Consider the following 20,079-nt stretch of genomic DNA (forward strand, 5'->3'; position numbering starts at 1 on the left):
GAGCAGAGAGCCAGATGCAGGGCTCGATCCCAGGACCCTGAGATCATGACCTGAGCCGAAGGCAAAGACTTAACCCACTGAGGCACCCAGGCGCCCAAGACAGTATTTTTTTTTTTTATTTATTTAGTTATTATTTCTTTGGGGGAATAAAAAGAGATGTTTAAAACAGCCAGATGAATATTTATTGATCAATGTTTGTCTTCAATGTCTAGCAGTTTACCTTACCAAACAAGGTACAATTATGACAAATAAACTTATTGAAGCCTGAAGTTCAGAATTTATTTTTTTAAAGATTTTATTTATTTATTTGACAGACAGAGATTACAAGGAGGCAGAGAGGCAGTTGGAGAGAGGAGGAAGCAGGCTCCCTGCTGAGCAGAGAGCCCAATGTGGGGCTCGATCCCAGGACCTTGGGATCATGACTTGAGCTGAAGGCAGAGGCTTTAATCCACTGAACCACCCAGGCGCCCCTGAAGTTCAGAATTTAAGCAGTTTAACTAAAGTGCAGAAGAAAATGCTATCTGATTTATTAAATTAGACATAAAAAGAAGAATAAAAAGCTAATTGTACAATCTTAAAACTTACTTGATTTTAAATATGGATGATATGGTATGTTCTTTTAGCTGAGAAACTTGCTGTATTTACCCTATTTTCCTAACCTGAGCCTTAACTACTATCTTACTACTCACTTTATTAATTTAAAGAATTTTAATGACTAATTTCTCAGTCAAAGCTAAAGAGATTAGTCACAATAGCCTATTATTACTCCAGAGTCCCAGTCATACAAGAATCTGAGGAGTTTATAAATGTTACTTTAAGATGAGTGACTTAGTTAAAACCAAGTTTTCCATTTTCTAGAACTCAGAGACACTTCGAGTATTTTCATATTAAAGTCACTTCATGATTAAAATGCCATTCCCCCCTCCTTTTTTTCACAAACGATTTTTAAAACTTTAATCTACCTAGTGGTAGAATGATAAAAAGGTTATTCTATACCTCATGATATTGATGTACATGTTTGCCATAGCAGAATTCATATTTCCACCAACCAACGCCCTACAGGAAAGAAAACAGATCAAGTTACACAAAGAGAATGGGGGATTGTGGTCTTCTCAGTATTGTCACATGAGAATAACAGAAATATATATAACTAGAAAAATTGTAAGAGTAATAATATGGTTGAAAATTAAAATAAAAAAGTTACTGAGAAATAATGTTATACAGTGAAAGATGATTATACTCGGTGTGATATGCACTGAATAATGCACAGGGTTGTCAGATCACTATATTACACATGCCTAAAACTAACATAACGATGTCAACCACACTTCAGTAATAAAAAGAAAAAAGAAATTACTGAGAAATAATAATTTAAAAAAAGACAAATACAGTGAATAGCTGCTGTATTGCCTTGGTAAAATAAAATAAAAATTCCACTTAGTGTATTTCCCATTGAAACTATTAGTTTATTAGGGGCAGAATTTAACCTTTGTAGATGTTAACTCAAGTTTTAAAAGTGATTGCCACATAAATAAAACGTAGGCTATTCAATCTTTTTTTTTTTTTTTTTTTTTAAGGCTATCTAGTCCTTGATGCCCATTCCAGCAATCAATCAGAATCCCACATGACTTAGTTGTATGTATTTTCTGTCAAGGAAAGGTCAAGTTTAGCTTGTAAGTAAAGGTCAAGTTTTAGCTTATGAGCAAAGGAAACATAATGGCTATTACTTAGATTATAGTAAGATGCAGACAGAAAATATCCATTAGGAGGCTTCCAGAATCCTGCCATTTCTCTATTGACAAAAACTTTTTTCAGTGCTGCTGATGCCCTGTGACTAAAGAGCACGTAAGTGAAGGCTGTTAGATAAATATTGAAACCAAAGTTCACTTCTCACCCCATGAAAGCAGTAGGAACCACTAAGGAACTCTTTTATGAGTTGGTCATCTGTCAATTTGGATATGTGGGTTGTTCCAACAGTGAGCATAGGCTGAGAACCAACAGCAATGGGTTTGTGGATTGCTGGAAATCTCTCTTCTTTAGTGGACTGCAACTCTTCCTAAAATTAAACACATATGTTAAGGGCTTCTATATCATACTTTTTTTAAGTTATGACTTTTTTTTTTTAAGATTTTATTTATGTATTTGACAGAGAGAAATCACAAGTAGATGGAGAGGCAGGCAGAGAGAGAGAGAGAGGGAAGCAGGCTCCCTGCCGAGCAGAGAGCCCGATGCGGGACTTGATCCCATGACCCTGAGATCATGACCTGAGCCGAAGGCAGCGGCTTAACCCACTGAGCCACCCAGGCGCCCTTAAGTTATGACTTTAATTACTATTTTTAAACTGAAGGAAATTAGGAAAATAAAAGTTGCCCACTCATTTTTAGTGTGTTTTAAGAAAATAAGTTTTGCAACACTTAATACAATAGAGAAAGCTCTAGACAAATTAGTTCCCTCTACCAGGGGGTATGATGGCCATTCTTAACATACAGGGATAATTGCCATTTCACATATTTTTTTTCATTTTTCTTTTTTTGATCAGAGCAGCTAGAGTTATTCCAATGCAAATACCTAAGCTATGTAATATTCCACCTTACTAAAACACACACACACATTATATACACACAAATACAAAGAAATATACACAAATAGACATCAGCACTTTTTTTTTTTTTACTATTTCTAATGGGACTGTAAAATTCCACAATTCTTCTCAAGTACAATCTGATAGTATATATCAAAACCCTTCAATATGTGCTTACCTTTGACCTATTTCTAGAAATTTATCTGGAGTAAAGAATCACCACTGATGGATGCAAAAATTTAGCTCCAATGACATTCAGTGTGGCATTCTTCATGTTAGCAAAAAATTGTGGGTAACAAAAATATCCAAACCAGTAAATAATTTAAGTAACTTTTGGTACTTTAAACAATGAAATATGTGAGTTAATTAAAATAATATAGATGATTATGTCATAGGAATGTAAAAATGATATATTGTTAAGTGAAAACAAGTGAAGATATTTTATATATTTACACACAAACAGAGCACACAGTTTGGTCCCAATTATTTTTTTTTTAATGTCTATCTCTCTGTGTGTTATGTATCAAAAAAAAAAATCCCCCAAAAGACTGAAAGGAAATGCACTAAAATATTATTTAACCACTTGTTAGATTTTGTCTCTATATTTAGTTCTGGAAAATGTGGTTACAATGGGTAAATAAAAGACAACAAGAAGGGTAAAGAGGAGCTGAGTGGGAGTAAATATGAATATTAATTATAATTACTAAAATGCAGCAGGATCTGGTTGTTGTCCTGAAGGATGCTACAAGTTGGTCAAGAAAGACATCCACTAAAGGGTGCAGAGAATAGCAGATTCAGAGAGGGAGTGGTAATTCAGAGAGATTTTGATGAACACTTGAAACATGAAGACTCGGGGCGCCTGGGTGACTTAGTGGGTTAAGCCTCTGCCTTCGGCTCAGGTCATGATCCCAGGCTCCTGGGATCATGCCCTGTGTCGGGCTCTCTGCTCAGCAGGGAGACTGCTTCCACCTCTCTCTCTCTCTGCCTGCCTCTCTGCCTACTTGTAATCTCTAAGTGTCAGGTATATAAATAAAATCTTTAAAAAAACAAACAAAAAAGAAACATGAAGACTTCATAAAGAGAAAACTCTTGATTCTTGAAACATGAATAATTTCTGATTTATGTAAATGTATGCAGGTTTTGTGTCTGTGTGCACATATACATGTGAACCTGAGGAAGACACAAGAAGAGCAAAGACGTGGGGTGTAAAACAATATTTAAAACTAAAGAGATAAACAGGTATTTACTGGTAAAAAAAATTTGCATAATTCTAAGAAATTTGGATATTATGGATTTTAGGCAAAAATATGGGATTAGATTTTTTATCAGATTTTAAGTAATACTGTCACAGTAGCAGGAAAGGAATAGTAAGAACAAATCCTGAAGTGGGGAGCCACATTGGCAGTTGAAGTAACCCAAGCCACAGAGGAAGAGACTCTAAAGGAATGACAGAAGTAGGGTGGAGAGATAAGTTATGAAAGAGGATAATGAGTTAGAATCCAGAAGTAAACTGGGTTTTGACAGTAAGGGGTGAAAATGAATCTAGATCAGAATTAAAGGAGTATACCAATTAAAACTGAATAACATAATTAAAAAAAACTAAATAGTAAAAGGGTTCTTTGTAAGTATATAGTGGATATGATGCCTCCTTTCACCTGCTGTAGTTGCCATTAATCAACTGTGGTTCTTTTCTCCTTCTTTGGCTGGTGGGAGTCATTGGAAGGTCACTCTAGAAACCAATGACCTTACCCTTCTTCTCCTCCAAAATTATAGATGAGCACAAAGACCGCCATATGACATCTTATTTTTTGAAAGGATCTTGGATTTGGGGTTTATTTATTTTTATTTTTTATTTAAAAATAATTTTTAAAAATTAATATATAATGTATTATTTGCCCCAGGGGTACAGGTCCATGAATCATCAGTCTTACACATTTCACAGTACTCACCATAGCACATACCCTCTCCAATGTCCATAACCTAGCTACTCTATCCCTACCCTGCCACCCCCCAGCAACCCTCAGTTTGTTTCCTGAGATGAAGAGTCTCTTATGGTCTCCCTCCCAATCCCATCTTGTTCCATTTTTTCCCTCCCTAACCCACACAACCCCTGACCTCGTATCAGAGATATCATATAAGTGGAAAGGACCTTGGATTTTATGTATAGTCTTTCTACATTCAGAACATATTATGCTCCTGGTACTGTTTTAAGTGCTGAGTATTAAAGACGAAGATGACATAGTCACTGCTCCTAAGGAGCTAAGTAAGGTCTAACAGACTAAACAAATTACTTAGAATGCATGAAACCTGTAGTAAGGTTAGTGAGGAAAAACATTACTAATGCATAGTGAAACCTTTAGCTCAGATAGGGGAAGAGGTAGGAAGGACAGAAGTATGACCATTTATTATTGCTTCTTGTGGACAGAACATCTTGCATTGTTAAGAAAATTATTCCAATAAAAGCAAGATGATAATTTTTGTGGTAGGGTTTGGAAATTCATAAATCGTCTAGTAATCTCCAAATAAATGTATTATAATAACAGCACCGATAGCACCAAATTAGCCTCAGTAAATTCATCCCATTTAAAGGCATGATGGACCCATAATGTCTTTCACTGGTCTGACTATTTAGCAAGAATATCTGTACCATCTTTAGGCACAGAAGATGTGATATAGCATATAGACAATTAATTATACCCAGAGGATCCTCAACAATAGTTACCATAGCCTGACACTCATGAACAACAGAGATGAGATGATAAAGATGTGAAAGGCCCTATCACAAAACAGAATGGCCTTGGATGTACTCACCTTAGCACAAGGGGGCACATCAAACCAAATGAAGCGTGTATAAGCCTGATAATTCAGGAAGTATCACTTATGCTTTAAAAGACATGCATACAGAGATACAGGCATAGATGGTCCTGTGTGCACTTTAACCCAGTAGTTATCAAACTGGTTTAGAGTCTGGGGGACATGGTAGCAAAATTATTACCCATTCTTAGTTGTGTCAACATAGGTCTCTTTTCTTGCTGTCTCTACAGCTGCGTGGATTATGCATTCAACCTGGACACTGTCCAGTCAAGGAGCTCCTACTGCAAAAAAGCCCTTCTCTGATGGCCTAGAGAATATCATCAAAGAGGTGGGCATATAAGACTCTAAGGGGTTGGTTTTGAGGGGTAGGTGATAGCTAGACTAACATCATCCTGGATCAATCTGCTACAATGACCCCTCTGTCACTTAAAGCCTTCTTGAGTACAGCTCCCCCACCATTGTGTCCTTTGTTCAACTAGGCCCTTAAGGACACGCTTGGGGCACAACATTCTTGTTCTGCTGGAGAAGTGACTATGACTCACACCTATCTTTTTTTTTTTTTTTAAAGCCTCATTAAGACTTTATTTAGTGGGTTATCTAGCAAATAGTTTCTATAGTCACACTTATTCCTAAACATTCTCTTGGGTGGTTCCCTAGTGTGTACTCCTAGCCTCTAGGGTTATAAAAGCAGATCTTTACAAGAGGTGGGGTTGTAGAGATCAGGATGTCATATTGTCTATTTGCCATAGCCCAAGAGGCCTTAGTCCTAATGCCCCTTAATAAACCCCTTCATGGGGGCGCCTGGGTGGCTCAGTGGATTAAGCCGCTGCCTTCGGCTCGGGTCATGATCTCAGTGTCCTGGGATCGAGCCCCGAATCGGGCTTTCTGCTCAGCAGGGAGCCTGCTTCCCCTTCTCTCTCTGCCTGACTCTCCGCCTACTTGTGATCTCTCTGTCAAATAAATAAATAAAATCTTAAAAATAAATAAATAAACAACTTCATGTCAAACAAAACAAAAGTTAACAGGTATTAATATCAAAACAAAATTCTGATAGCCAGATATGTATTTCTGTTTAAAACAGAAAAAAAATTCATTATCTTTATGGTTACGTTTATTCCACATTTAAAAGGCAAACCATATGACAAATACCATTTTTTAAAAAAAGTTATGCATAATTAACTAGATTTATAAAGGAAAGGATTTTGAGAAAAATATCATTTTAAATAACTACTTGCCCTACAGTATTACCTAAAGTTTTCATCTACAATATGTATTCTAAAGGTCCCAAGTATTTTGAAAGTATTATCATCTGTAGCTTTTTAAAAGTAATTTTTCTCAAATGGCAGATTAAACAGATTAATTAGAGAAAAGTAAGCTGCCATTTCTTCTCTAAAGAATAATTAAAGTTAGGATTTGTTAAGCATTTTGATTGAGCTGACTTCTAAGTACCTGTCAGTATTTAAATCACTATCAGGGAGACACAAGAAGAGAAATCTATGTCCAAACTCTTAATTGAGCACTTCAAATCAAACACAGATTAATAAGATAGTTTTTCCTTCCTATCAGAATGGCAGCATTCACAACAACTACAAAGAGTTGGGCAATACTTTTACCAGAAGTACTCAAGAGAAAGGGGAGAAGTAGGCTTTGCAGCTCAATGTTCGTTATTAGTTAATTAAACCATTACTAAGTACCCACAGTATACCAGGTATCATTCAAGGAGCTGGAAACCTCAAAGTAATAAAGCATAGCATATTCTCCCTTGATCTTAATGTAAGAATCATAGGAAAATCAACCAATTTTAGCCATGTAAGTGCTATAATGGAGGACTGAATAAAATACAAGATCAAAAAAGAGGAAATACTGATCTCTTCCTGGGGAAATTCATTAGAAGTCCTCTCTCATTTGCAAAGGAAGTAACATGGCTTTAAAAACATGGAGGAAGAGATGCCTGGCTGGCTCATTAAGAAGCATGCACTTTTAATCCTGGGATTGTGAGTTCAAGCTCCACGCTGGGTGTGGAGATTACATAAAAATAAATAAGTAAGTAAATGAATGAAATTTAAAAAAAAATAGGGGAGATTAGGAAAAGATCAGATAGCACATGGAAAAGGAGAAGCAGCACTGAGAAGTGGTTAAGAGGACAGGTTCTAGAACCACACTGTTTTGATCTTCATCTCTAACCCATCACTTATCACTTCCCTTCTCTGAACCTCAGTTTCCTAATCTGTTTAGGAGGGTGATAATAGTATAATTTGTAGGTTGCTGTGAGGATTAGATAACAGCTGTTAATATGCAATCCATGTTAACTACTGTGACTGTGGTTTGAGTTCAGGAGAAAGGTCAACGTTGAAGATGTGTATTTGGAACTCATGGGCGTATTAAAGGAAGTTAACAGAATGGGCCTGGATGAGTTCACTTGAGATGGACTATACACACTACAGAGAGAAGGAACTAGGCTAGAACTGTGGGGAACATCAACATTTTCAGCGGCAGGAAATAGACAAAGACCTAATACACAGGAGAGAAGAACAGAGAGAACCAGAGAGAATGACTTCAAGTAAAGGTAGGAGAGAAAGTTTAAGCTTCACATGTTCAGTGTTTTATGTGCTAAGATCAAGTTATGCATATGTCCAGTGAACTAAGACCCAGAAGACTGATGTTGAATAAGAAGTTTCAGAAGAATGATGGTTTGCTGACATAGAGTAATGGGTTGAAGAAATAACGCATTAGAAGATGAGTTGTAGGGGCGCCTGGGTGGCTCAGTGGATTGAAGCCTCTGCCTTCGGCTCAGGTCGTGGTCCCAGGGTCCTGGGATCAAGCCCTGCATCGGGCACTCTGCTCAGTGAGGAGCCTGCTTCCTCCTTTCTCCTCTCTCTCCGCCTGCCTCTCTGCCTACTTGTGATCTCTGTCTGTCAAATAAATAAATAAAATCTTAAAAAAAAAAAAAAAAGAGAAGATGAGTTGTAGTCTGTTTCTTCAAGGGGCCTAACTGGGAAGGCCATTCAACTACCTAAAAATTCAACTTCACCACAATTAATAGGATGTCAAACTCTAGAGTATGAAATCATGAGAGTAAGATAATGATAAAATAGTTTCTGAGAAGTACAAGAATTAGGAAAATAGTTAAAATATTGGAACTTAACATTTGAGTCAGAAAAATAAATTACTATTACTATGCTAAGGAATGATTAAAATATTGATACATGCTCTGAATTTTGGAAAAGAAAGCCCTGAAAAAATACCATTAGATAATTCTCATACCTCTTTATTTCTCCTGAAAGGCACCCTCAATATTTCTTCCTGCTGTTCCAGTTGTCTCAGGGTGAGGGGTTTGAATGGTGATCCTGGCAGGGACTGGCAAAATATGTCATTCACAGGGGATGCTCTGAATCTATTCAGTAAGAACAAAGCATTAAAGCTAAGCATATGACACTTTAAAGCATGTGAGCATTTCATGTTTAAAATACTAAATCCATATCCTACCTATATTTTGGATGATTGCACAAGAGTGGTGTCAAAATGACAACTTCATATTCACAAGTTGTAACTTCAGCTACTGAAAGAATTTCATGCTTAGATTCAGGATGACATATATACATCACTGTACTTGATCTGGGCCGGTTCTGTTTCAAACTACAAGGTGTACCATTTCCCATTCCCACAGGATAGTAGGGTGTCATCTGACCTTCGATATTTTTAGTGGGAATCTTAAAAAAAAAAAAAAAAAGAGTGTAAGACCGACTTTTCATTAGAAATGGAGGTAGGGGTGAGAATGGGAGAAACACTTATTCTTAAAGGAAGAAAACTACATTTTATTTATAAACTAACATTTATAAAGGTAACATTTCTATATTTTCTATAAATTCTTCCTCTAACATTCTTTTGATTCCTAAACTCTTATTTGAGCTAATACTTATTTTCAGACCTAGTTTTATATAGGAAAAAAGGGAAATTTTATTCAGTGCTAAAATTAAGATGTAAGATAAGTGTACATTTATATAAAAGGATATAATCTCTTGATTAATCTAATTACTTCTAACACTTCTAAAGAAAGAGATTAAGATAAAATACAGGAACTTACTCTACTGGACTAGTCAGAATTTTCTATACTAAATTCTCAGTGAAGGGCTGTGTTATACTTTAGATTCTAAAGGTCTGAAGTCTGATTTGTCAAAGTGGGGCTACTTAGTAAAACAGTATCTTCTAAAACAGGAATCTTAATACTGTACTCGTTCATTAATCTGCTTACTCTTTTCCCCTGTCATTAATATTAAAAGCCATACTTTTCAACATAAACTCCCATATAAATCTTTTCAAGGCCAGCAAAGGACAAATGAAGAAATGTTCATGGAATGGAGGAACAAAATAGATTACCTCAGAAGATAAGGATTATTAAGGAGCTAGCTCCCATATTTTATCTACATAAACCAAAGAAAAATCTAATATAAGGGCTCTAAAAAATATATTGTTAATAATATCTCCAAGCAAGCTCTTTGGAGGCAGGGAGCTCATCTTGTATCACTTTGGTACCCTGTCAGTGCCATATCTAAAATAGGCAATAAACAAATGTTTCCAGGAAAAAAATATTTTGGTTTCTTGTATGCTATTTTCATGCTAGTATCTAGAATTAGAAAATCCTGGGTTCGAAGCCAAGCTTTGAATTCACTGGCTTTCTGACTTTGACCAAATTTCAGTTTTGTCCTTTGTAAAAGGAAAATAATAATATATACTCAGAGGTTGTGGGAAAAATTAAATATTACCGTTTGTTACATGCCTGACACAGTATGTGGCTTATAAATTGGGGCTCAGTAAATGTTAGTTTTCTTCCCTTACCCTTTTCTTCCTCTTCCTTTATCATTTCACACTTTGAATTCCATCTTGCTATCCTCCAGAGCCACAGTAAATAAATATTTTATCTCAAAGGTAGTCTGTAAAATTAAAATCTTTTAAAATAGCAATGCTATGTGTATTCAAGCTTAGCTTATCAATTCCCCCCAAAGCCACCCTTTTAAGTTATAGGCATCCCTTTTAAGGCTCTTTGCCATTTCACTTTTCTTCTAATAAAATCATCATTATGAGATAAAACCACTTACAGAAATATCTTCTAACAATAGATTATTAACTCTATGGGAGTTCTTAGGATTCAGAATGTATTCCTTGAACTACAGGGGCATTTAAAAATTGTGATTAGGTACCCTAAGGAATCATTCTTTTTAAACAATCCTATTTTTCAGTCATCAATTATGCATTCACAGTCAGTACACACTTATGAAGTGCCTATATTATATCTAGCACTGTGCTTTGCACTGCGGGGTAAAGAGATAAAAGACAGTCCCTGCTTTGAAGATGCTTGCAGTCTGGTAGCTCGTTATTTACATATGTAGTTTATCTGTTTTACCCATGGGAGACAGGGACCAAAGCAGGGGGAAAAAGCAAAAGCTCATATTTATAATTGCTTCCAATGTCAAACAGAGGCAACTACTGTGAAGCCTGGAAGTGATACAGTGCCATTATGAAAACTTTCCCAGACACATCTTTGGCAAGTTCCTTAATTTTCCTATGATTTTAAAAGTAAAGAGAAGTATCACAGTATAACTATTCTCAGAAAAACCTAACATACTGCAAATTTTCTTTGGCCCAATCCTTTGAGGTATTTGATAGACAGGTAAAGAATGCACAACTACATTCTGTCATTTAAATTCTGTCATTTCAGTAGTGCAAATTCAAGTCTCACTAATAACAGATGTTAAAAGTGAAAAAAATCAACACTTGTCACTTGCCTCTTTTGATTTTTCCTTTTCATCTGACTCTTGATCTGTGGAATAATATAAGATATTACCTATGTAAGGTAGGTGTAAAAAATGACCAGTGACTTAAATACAAAATACAAATGATTAAGTTTTCAACCAACTTCGTAATTTTAAATTTCTTTCTAAAAAACGATAGAAAACATACATATAATTTTTATCATACTGCTTTTAGCTAGCTGCCTTGAAATGGTTTTGTTTGAAAGGACAGTCAAATTTAATCCTTACATCTTTACCTAAGAAATACTCCATTTGAGGCATAAAAATGGCCGTAACACTTTTCTTTTGAAGTATTTTTATATCAGTGAGAATTTTAATCTTAACTTAGTTGACTTTGAGTAACACAGATTAACAAAAATATTTCACAATTTTAGAGACATATCTACATTTCTATTTTCAGGTACAGCAACTAGGCTTACAGCAAGCAAAACACTAACATTAACACTATATAACATATAAAGATATAAAGATAACATGTGTTACCTTACCAAATTTTGAAAAAATTTATAGACAAAAAGCATAATGTTTGTTGACATAGAAAATAATGAAAAGATCTCTTCGAAAAAGTTTTCTAAGGGATTGTTCAGGAATTTATTTCAGTGTTTTAAAATGCATACGGTTTCCTAAAGATCTTTTAAATTCCAATTTCAACATATGCTTTCAATGAAATTCCAGCATTACTATCACATCATTCTGTCGAAACAAACCTTTTTCAGATAGAAGGTTCTTAGCCAACATATTCCCAAGGTAGTACTCGTGAATATTTACTTTCTATATTGGAATAAAATAAAAATATAGTAAGTATTTTGCAAATACCTAGAACACAACTTTAAAATCACAAATCTCATTATTAAAGTTCTCATTTTATAATGTTCCATACTTCATTTTTTGAAGAAAAACATACCTGACCACTTTCTTTCTCTTCATGGTATTGTCGAATGTGTTTTCCATGACATACTTCGTAAGTCCAATAAGACTCAATCTAAGAAAAATGGATGTATTTAGATATACAAAAGTCATACAACTCAACTGATTACTTCTTGATATTTTATGTAGTTGAGTAGATTTCCCTCAAGATTTAGAGTAAGCTTTCATTAAATGAAACATGCCTCAGAAAAATGTGAAGATTCTGAAGCCTAGTAATTGTTTTTACTAATTAAATCTCTGTGAAAATTCTGTGAAGAAAACAGGTCTAGACTATACCTGGGATCTAAACCACCTGGCTTAGGGACCATATTATACATAGTCAAAAAAATAAGAATTAGCATTTTTTATTAAAATTGTGTATAAGGAAATTTTCTTTTGATCTGAAAAACATTCAGGACAATTTGGGAAGTGATATATTTGAAAATGGTTTTAGTGGGTGTTTGCTGCATCTACTATACAGGAATTAAAACGAATAAAATACTACTAAGCAATATCTTTGATTTACAATGAACTTGAAATCTGATACAACATAATAAAGTAAAAAGAAATGCAGAATTATTTTTAAGGGTCTACTGGCTATTGGAAACTTATTTTCTACTTATTAAGTGAACATAAAATACGTACTCTGTAGGAACAACTGCTTTGTTTAAATAGCGGCTCCAATAGCTCTCTTGGATTAGGGCCTTTATAATCCTTTTCTTCTTCCTATGAAAGAACTAGGATTTAATACTTACAATTATCTAGAATTTCACCCAACTCTGCTGTCTGGGTATTAACCCATTGTTCAAATCACAAATGCTTTGAAATAAAAGGGGAAAAACAGTCAAAACTTTTAAAAAGGTCCTATGGTTTGCCACTTCTTTCAAAAGAATTGAAGGATAAATAAGGAGCCATATAATCTTTCATTCTTTCTTCTCTTAAAAAAAAAGTTTTCTGAGTATCAGTTTCCTGAACAATTCTTATGAAATGATTTCAGAAGTTTTAAATATTTGCATCTGAACAAATTCTTAGAAAAGTTGAATCTTGTAGAAGGTATAGAAAAGTTTTAAGGTACATCCCAGTTTCCTATATATTTTTACATTTCAGACTTGAATGCCATATGCACATGCAGATGATTGTGCACATATGTACTTGTGTCTTAATAAAATTTAAAACAAAATGAACAGAGCTATCTTTCACAGATTTCAAATCTGAACAAAACCTAGGAAAGCACTCACTGAGTGTATAGTATTTCTATTTCACAGACTGTGAAAGTATTACATAAATAGCTCAATAAATTTATTGAGTGGAAGAACTGAGTTTCAAATTTGTTCAAGGTTCCACAGCTAACTGTAGCCTATACCTCAGCCTCCTGGCTCCTAGGCTGGTGTCCTTTTCATTTTACCATGCTGACTCTCCTGTTTCATCTTGAAAGAAGCCATTGCCTTGAAGGATGGATAAGAGGCAGTTAGGGCAGTTCTGGGAGGAAGAAACGGGCATGAGCTAAGGTAGGGAAAAAACATAGGTACCTATAGATTTGTTGTTAGAAATTCTTTATAAAAAAGTCACAATTTTATTTAAAAATTATATCCTGTTTCAAAACCCTCATTTCTATTAAAGAAAGCAAGAGTGGAATTAGATTTTCTTTAAAACTATGAATAGTTGGTTGCCAATTTTCCCAAATTGAACTGTAGAATCAAAGAATTCAAGAACAATAAAAGTGAATACTACTTGTATGATAAACAGGGTTACTGAGAAACTTGTCATTCAGTTTTACTTTAAAATATGTGTTTGCAATGTTTTAAATATGCATCTTTGGTGACAGGAATTATTTATATATTTATAAAAAGTTACCTCATCCCCATTTGTCACAAGGGGCAGAATGCATTTATATTTTTCTTTATGTGTAGTTGTCATGATGACATAATTATCTTCTTTATACAAAACTCCAGTTGTAGGCTAGAATAGAACAAAAAATACAGGTTTTTTTTGTTGTTGTTAAGTTGTATTACAGTGAATAAACTACAGTCTTAGGTCAAAGTAATTCATCACGTTCAAGAGAAGATTTTTAAGGGGGAAATATTCCACATATTATTTAAGATCAAAATGAGGATGACACACTATAACAGAGAAAAAAAGTGAATGAAAATGAAACTTGGAATATAGAAGAAAGTAGTAATGCAACAGACTGAAGTTAAAATAGGGATTAAACAGAATTAACAGGCGAGGAACTTGGGTGGCATAGTGGGTCAAGTGTCTGGCTCTTGGTCTCAGCTCAGCGTGGTTAAGATCAAACCCCGCATGGGCTCCATGCTCTGCTTGGGTTTCTCTTTCTCTCCCTCTGCATCCCCTATTCCCCCAAAGCTCTCTTTCAGATAATAAATAAATCTTCAAAAAAATGCATTAAGAGGCAGTGAATGTTTACTGATACATCATTACTGAATACTTATTACACCTATTAAAAATTACCACCTATATGTGAGAACCAACAGCACTTTACAAATGTACTCTCAATTCTGTTGGAAAGGACACTTGGAAATAATAGTGGTGCATAATTTTTCATATGTGGATAAATTACTTTTAAAAGAAAAATCTCCAGGGGGGCCTGGGGAACTCAGTAGGTTAAGCCTCTGCCTTTGGATCAGGTCATGATCCTAGGGTCCTGAAATCAAGTCTGCGTTGGGACTTCCTGCTTGGTGGCGAGTCTGTTTCTCCCTCTCTGTCTCCGTCTGCCTCTCTCCCAGGCTTGTGCACACACGCTCTCTCTCTCTCTCAAATAAATAAATAAAATCTTAAAAAAAAGAAAAGAAAAGAAAAGAAAAGAAAAAGCAAAAGCGATCTTCTGTTCTGACTTAACTTTTTTTTTTAGTATATATCCTGGGTCAGCAAACTCTTTCTGTAAAGGGACAGGCAGTAAATATTTTAGGCTTTGTGGGTCATATGATCTCTGTTTCAACTATCCAACTATCAATTGTAGTAAGACATTGTATAAGCAATAGGAAAATGAACAGGTATGGCTGTGTCCTGAAAAAACTTTATTTATAAAAATAGATGGCTGGCCAACACAAAGGTGTAGTTTGCCAATTCCTGGTATGTATCAACGAAACTATTCAAACTTTCACAATATAAAACCAAACAAATTCACAAGTCAAACAGGAACCAATGTAATTCAAATGAACATTTCAGTTAATATAACTCACATTATTTAACCAAAAAGAAATCTTCACTTTGTGATAGTAGATGTGTCACTAAGACAGAGGTTTTTATGTTCTGTGATATGTGTTCTGTGATAATTCAACTCAACTTCTCAACTTCTCATCTTACCATAGTGTGAAACCACTATACCATATGGCTATCCCTCACGAAGAACGAACCACTCTTATTAAGTAACTCTTCTTTTCTCAGTTTAACAAGAAGGACTCATAACCTTAATAAAAGTACTACTTGATCCAATGTTATCTCACACACAAATGCAAATTAGGGCAATGTTTTTCTAAGACAATAAAACAAAATAAAAAAATAATAGTAAATATAAGCTATATTAGCTATATTGAAGTTTTAAATCCTTAACATTTTTAACACATCAGTCTTCAAGACAGGCTTTCTACCTATTTTCAGAAAAGGAAACTGAAACCCAGAGATTAAATAATTTGTACAGGGCAGGACACCTGGGTGGCTTAGTCAGTTTAAGTCCTCCCTGCTCAGCAGGGAGCCCACTCCTCCCTCAGCCTCTACTGCTCCCTTTGCTGCGTGCTCTCTCTCTCTCTTTCAAATAAATAAAATCTTTTTTTTCTTTAAAGATTTTATTTATTTATTTGACGACAGAGATCACAAGCAGGCAGAGAGGCAGGCAGAGAAAGGAGGAAGCAGGCTCCCTGCTGAACAGAGAGCCTGATGCAGGGGCTTGATTCCAGGACCCCGGGATCATGACCTGAGCCAAAGGCAGAGGCTTTAACCCACTGAGCCACCCAGGCGCCCCATAATAAGTAAAATCTTAAAAAAAAAAAAATTTGTACAAGGTAACACAGCTAGTAAGTACCACAGTACAGAGATGAACCCAGTCTGACTGGTTCCATATTCTGTGTGCTCTTAGCCGTTTTAACATATTTGAATGTGTTTGTTAACATTTTTTTAGATATATAGATTTATTTTTTTAGATATATAGATTTATAGGCTCCTGGATTATGATGAAGGATCCTTTCATTTAAAAGACCATTGTAAATGAAGAGGGGAACCAGAGAGATTTGAAAGTGAGAGTTGCAAAACCAAATTTATGAAAAAGGGATCCTTAGAACCATTTATTCAGTTGTGCCAACAAATTGCTATAAGATATAACATTTACAATGGTTTTCCACATTTTTCAGATAGATGCAGAATGTATGCAAAGTTGTTAAAATCATGACTCACACTTGCTTAGCAATGGCTGGCCTGAAGCCTTGCCATATCATTCCTGTACGGTAGTGAAGGCAACCAGCAGCATATGACTTAAGTGTATTTACCTCTATTTGTGAAGTACCTGCAACTCTAATGTTCAGAATTGAATTCCACAGCAATACTGATTTACTAAAACATTCAGCACAATGCCAACAATGGAAAAACAACTGCTTGCTTGGAACCACAGCAAAGACAGTAAGACAATCCTTTCTTTGTAATAAAAACCACTCTTGGGGCTTTATGTCTATATGTTAAGAAATTCATTCCTCTTGGAAAAGGACTTCAGCTCCCTCCATTTTGACCTCAAACTTTCTAGTTGGGTGTTTCCTTCCAGCTTGTCTTGATCCAGGGGGCAAAGCATCCTCTGATGGGAATCTCAACTACCCCCTCAACCAAAAAGGACCATCTGAGCCAGCAAGACGTCTGCCTTCCCATGACTGACTTTAAGACAAGGTTTGATTTGACCTTCAATGCCTCCTTGAACAGACCCATGCCACCTATGCCCCATATATTTCATATAAACATATATATTTTTAGCACTTTGGAGACAGTCTTTGAATTGCCAGTCTGCTGTCTTTTCAGTGCTGGCTTCACTGAAATAAATCCTTTCTTGTTTCACCATCATTCATTTCTCTGAGTTTGGATTTTGTCAGCTGTGAGTGGCAGAACCTCGTTCTGTATGGAATCCCCAGGCCTCAGTGCTTCTGCTTGCCTGTGTCCCAGCTATATTCTGCCTACTGTTTTTAAGGTCTAGGTAAGGGGTAATAAGAAATAAAAGCCATCACTTGTTTGAAGATGCAAAGATTTGTCTTTCATTAGTTTTGGAATGGTTGCTTTACTCTTCAATAAAACGGACCAAGGAGCAATTCCTCTGTCTGAAAACTGCTGAAATAGTGAGTCACTTATTGTGAACTAAAAATTTTAACAAATTTTACCCTCTTTTTCAGAACAGAAATTACTGGGAAAAGTTAACCTCTTCTGATTTTCTAAGTTAAAAAAACTTTTTTGACCTACTACTAAAAATGTTTTCTTTTGATTTAGTAAAACAGTTCCTTAGAAAAATGAAATATAATGAATTCTGAATGTATAGAATTGCAGATAGTGTAAAAAAGTTGTTCCATATAACACCTTAATGTATTTTCCATGTAAGAGGTCTTATTAGTAAAAAAAAAAAAAAAAAAAAAAAAAAAAAAAAAAAAAAAAGAGGTCTTATTAGTGATTTGATAAAAATTAGATATTAATATAGTGAAATTAATCCAAGGGGGCATGGTACTTTAAGGTTAAAAAACTTAAAAAATATGTTGGCGGGAGAGAAATTCCTAATGTTTGACAGGAGTCTGGAAGAATTAAGATAGAGGATGAGAGACAAAAGAGAGAAGCTGTAAAATAAACTCAGTGGTACAACTTCTCAGCATATATAAACATGTTTGGGAAAAAAAACACAGACATGCTTGGAACTCTGGAGTTGGTTATCATTCTTCCCAAGCATAGTGTTTGGGTAATTTTTTTTTTTTTTAATTAAAGTAGGCTCAGAGCCCAATGCAGGGCCTGAACTCATGACCCTGAGATCAAGATCTGAGCTGCGATCCAGAGTTGGAGGCTTAACTGACTAAGCTACCCAAGTACCCCATAGGAAATTTTTGAGTGGGAATACACTTCCAAGAGAAGTAAAGACAAAACTGGACTTATTCTGTGGTTTTTACTTTGGTGAAATCTGTGAACTCTGTGAAGTAATGAAGAATTGAATAGTTTAATGACACAGATGGTATTTCAGAAGAAAAATATATACACACAAAAAAACTGAATGCTAAAAACCAGTAAAAAAGGAATATCATAGTCATTAACTACTTAACAAAAACATTAAGAATATACACAGCTTTGGTGCTTAATAATTTTTCTAAGTAAATTTGAAAGAAAGATTATAAAGATTATATATTGTTTTGATATATCTGAATGGGGAGAGGATTTAAAGTACAGAAGAATTTTAAGACTAAAAAATAAAATTCACATCTTCTAATCTAGTCTCTTCCAGTTTCAGATAGTAGAAAGATAAAGGCCCTTATTCTCGTTCATACAGCTGCTTAGTTATATATGTCCAACCAAATGGCCCATAAAAGAAAACGACAGTGCCAAGTGAGGAGGGCTGTAATGTCAATTACATGAAGTAGGGAAGGAAAGCCTTAAGATTAAATAGTACTAAAATAAAACCCAAAGGCCAATGATAAAAGACTCTTACAGTTTATTTTTACATGAGCGCCACAGATATTTTGCCAACTCAGAGAAAAAGGTCTCTAGATTTTCCTCAAAATAACTTAAAAAAATTTTTTTTAAAAGATTTTATTTATTTGTTAGAAAATGGTGGGGCACAAGCAGGGGGAGCAGCAGGCAGAGGAAGCAGCAGGCTCCCTGCTGAGCAAGGAGCCGGATGGGGATGTGGGACTCAATCCCAGGACCCCAAGGTCTTAACCTGAGCTGAAGGTGGACACTTAAATGATGAGCCACCTTGGCGTCTCTCAAAATAACTTTAAAAAAAAAAAAATGAAAAAAACACTTCAGAGGTGTCCATCTTAGCTTACATTACACTGCCAAAGAGAATTTAAAAAATTAAAATTCAAAATAACATTGACAGACATATGGAAGGTTGGTACCGGATACATGTAAGACAGATCTTCCATAACCTCTTTTAAGCCAGCAAACAACAGTGCCAGAAAGAAAACAGAATAACATTTGGTAGTAACCTCTAAAAAGGCCAGTTTTAGTTATCCATTTAAAAGTCAGGAAGTTTTCAGAGCTGCCTATCAGCATGTAATTTTTAAATTAAAAAAACAAAAACAAAAACAGGGCTCCTGTGTGGCTCAGTCAGTTAAGTGTCTGACTTCAGCTCAGGTCAAGATCTTGGGGTCCTGGGATTGAGTCCCAGGTTGGGCTCCCTGCTCAGTCTGGAGTCTACTTGTCCCTCTGCCTCTCTATCTGCCTCCCCTTGCTTGTGCTCTCTGCCTCTCTCGCAAATTGATACAATCTTTTTTTTTTTTAAGATTTTATTTATTTATTTGACAGACAGAGATCACAAGTAGGCAGAGAGAGAGAGGAGGAAGCAGGCTCCCTGCTGAGCAGAGAGCCCGATGTGGGGCTCGATCCCAGGACCCTGGGATCAAGACCTGAGCGGAAGGCAGAGGCTTTAACCCACTGAGCCACCCAGGCGCCTCCAAATTGATAAAATCTTAAAAAAAAAAAAAAAAACAACCTGACAGAAACAAGAGTAAATTTAATGACCACATTCTGTAACACTTCCCATGTTTATTCTTTGTGGTCTTTTGAAAGGACAATAGAAGTTGGATTAAATTATTCTCACTTCAAGACTGCTAAAGTTATATCTCACTTACAACAAGTTTTTATATAAGTATTTTATTTTTTAAAAGATTTTATTTGTTTATTTGAGAGACAGAGAGAGAGAGAGCACAGCAGTGGGGAGGGGCAGAGTGAGAGGGAAAAGCAAGACTGCCCACTAAGCAGGGAACCTGACTTGGGATTTCA

General features: G+C 35.4%; 1 protein-coding gene across 2 annotated transcripts in view; it reads right to left on the reverse strand.

Annotated features, from left to right (window-relative positions):
* The window catches only part of ERLEC1 (endoplasmic reticulum lectin 1), a 31,495-nt gene that overhangs the window by 9,790 nt on the left and 1,626 nt on the right, over window positions 1-20,079 (reverse strand). For both annotated transcript variants that reach the window (XM_082743619.1, XM_082743620.1), the window contains exons 2-10: window positions 13,966-14,070; window positions 12,757-12,837; window positions 12,110-12,187; window positions 11,913-11,976; window positions 11,179-11,213; window positions 8,882-9,105; window positions 8,660-8,789; window positions 1,895-2,056; window positions 997-1,056 (exon numbers count right to left, since the gene is read on the reverse strand). In XM_082743619.1, coding sequence (XP_082599745.1) covers window positions 997-1,056; window positions 1,895-2,056; window positions 8,660-8,789; window positions 8,882-9,105; window positions 11,179-11,213; window positions 11,913-11,976; window positions 12,110-12,187; window positions 12,757-12,837; window positions 13,966-14,070 — 939 coding nt within the window. The remainder of the gene's footprint in view (window positions 1-996; window positions 1,057-1,894; window positions 2,057-8,659; window positions 8,790-8,881; window positions 9,106-11,178; window positions 11,214-11,912; window positions 11,977-12,109; window positions 12,188-12,756; window positions 12,838-13,965; window positions 14,071-20,079) is intronic.

The sequence above is a fragment of the Mustela nivalis genome (assembly GCF_964662115.1).
Source record: "Mustela nivalis genome assembly, chromosome: 8".
Lineage (NCBI taxonomy): Eukaryota > Metazoa > Chordata > Mammalia > Carnivora > Mustelidae > Mustela > Mustela nivalis.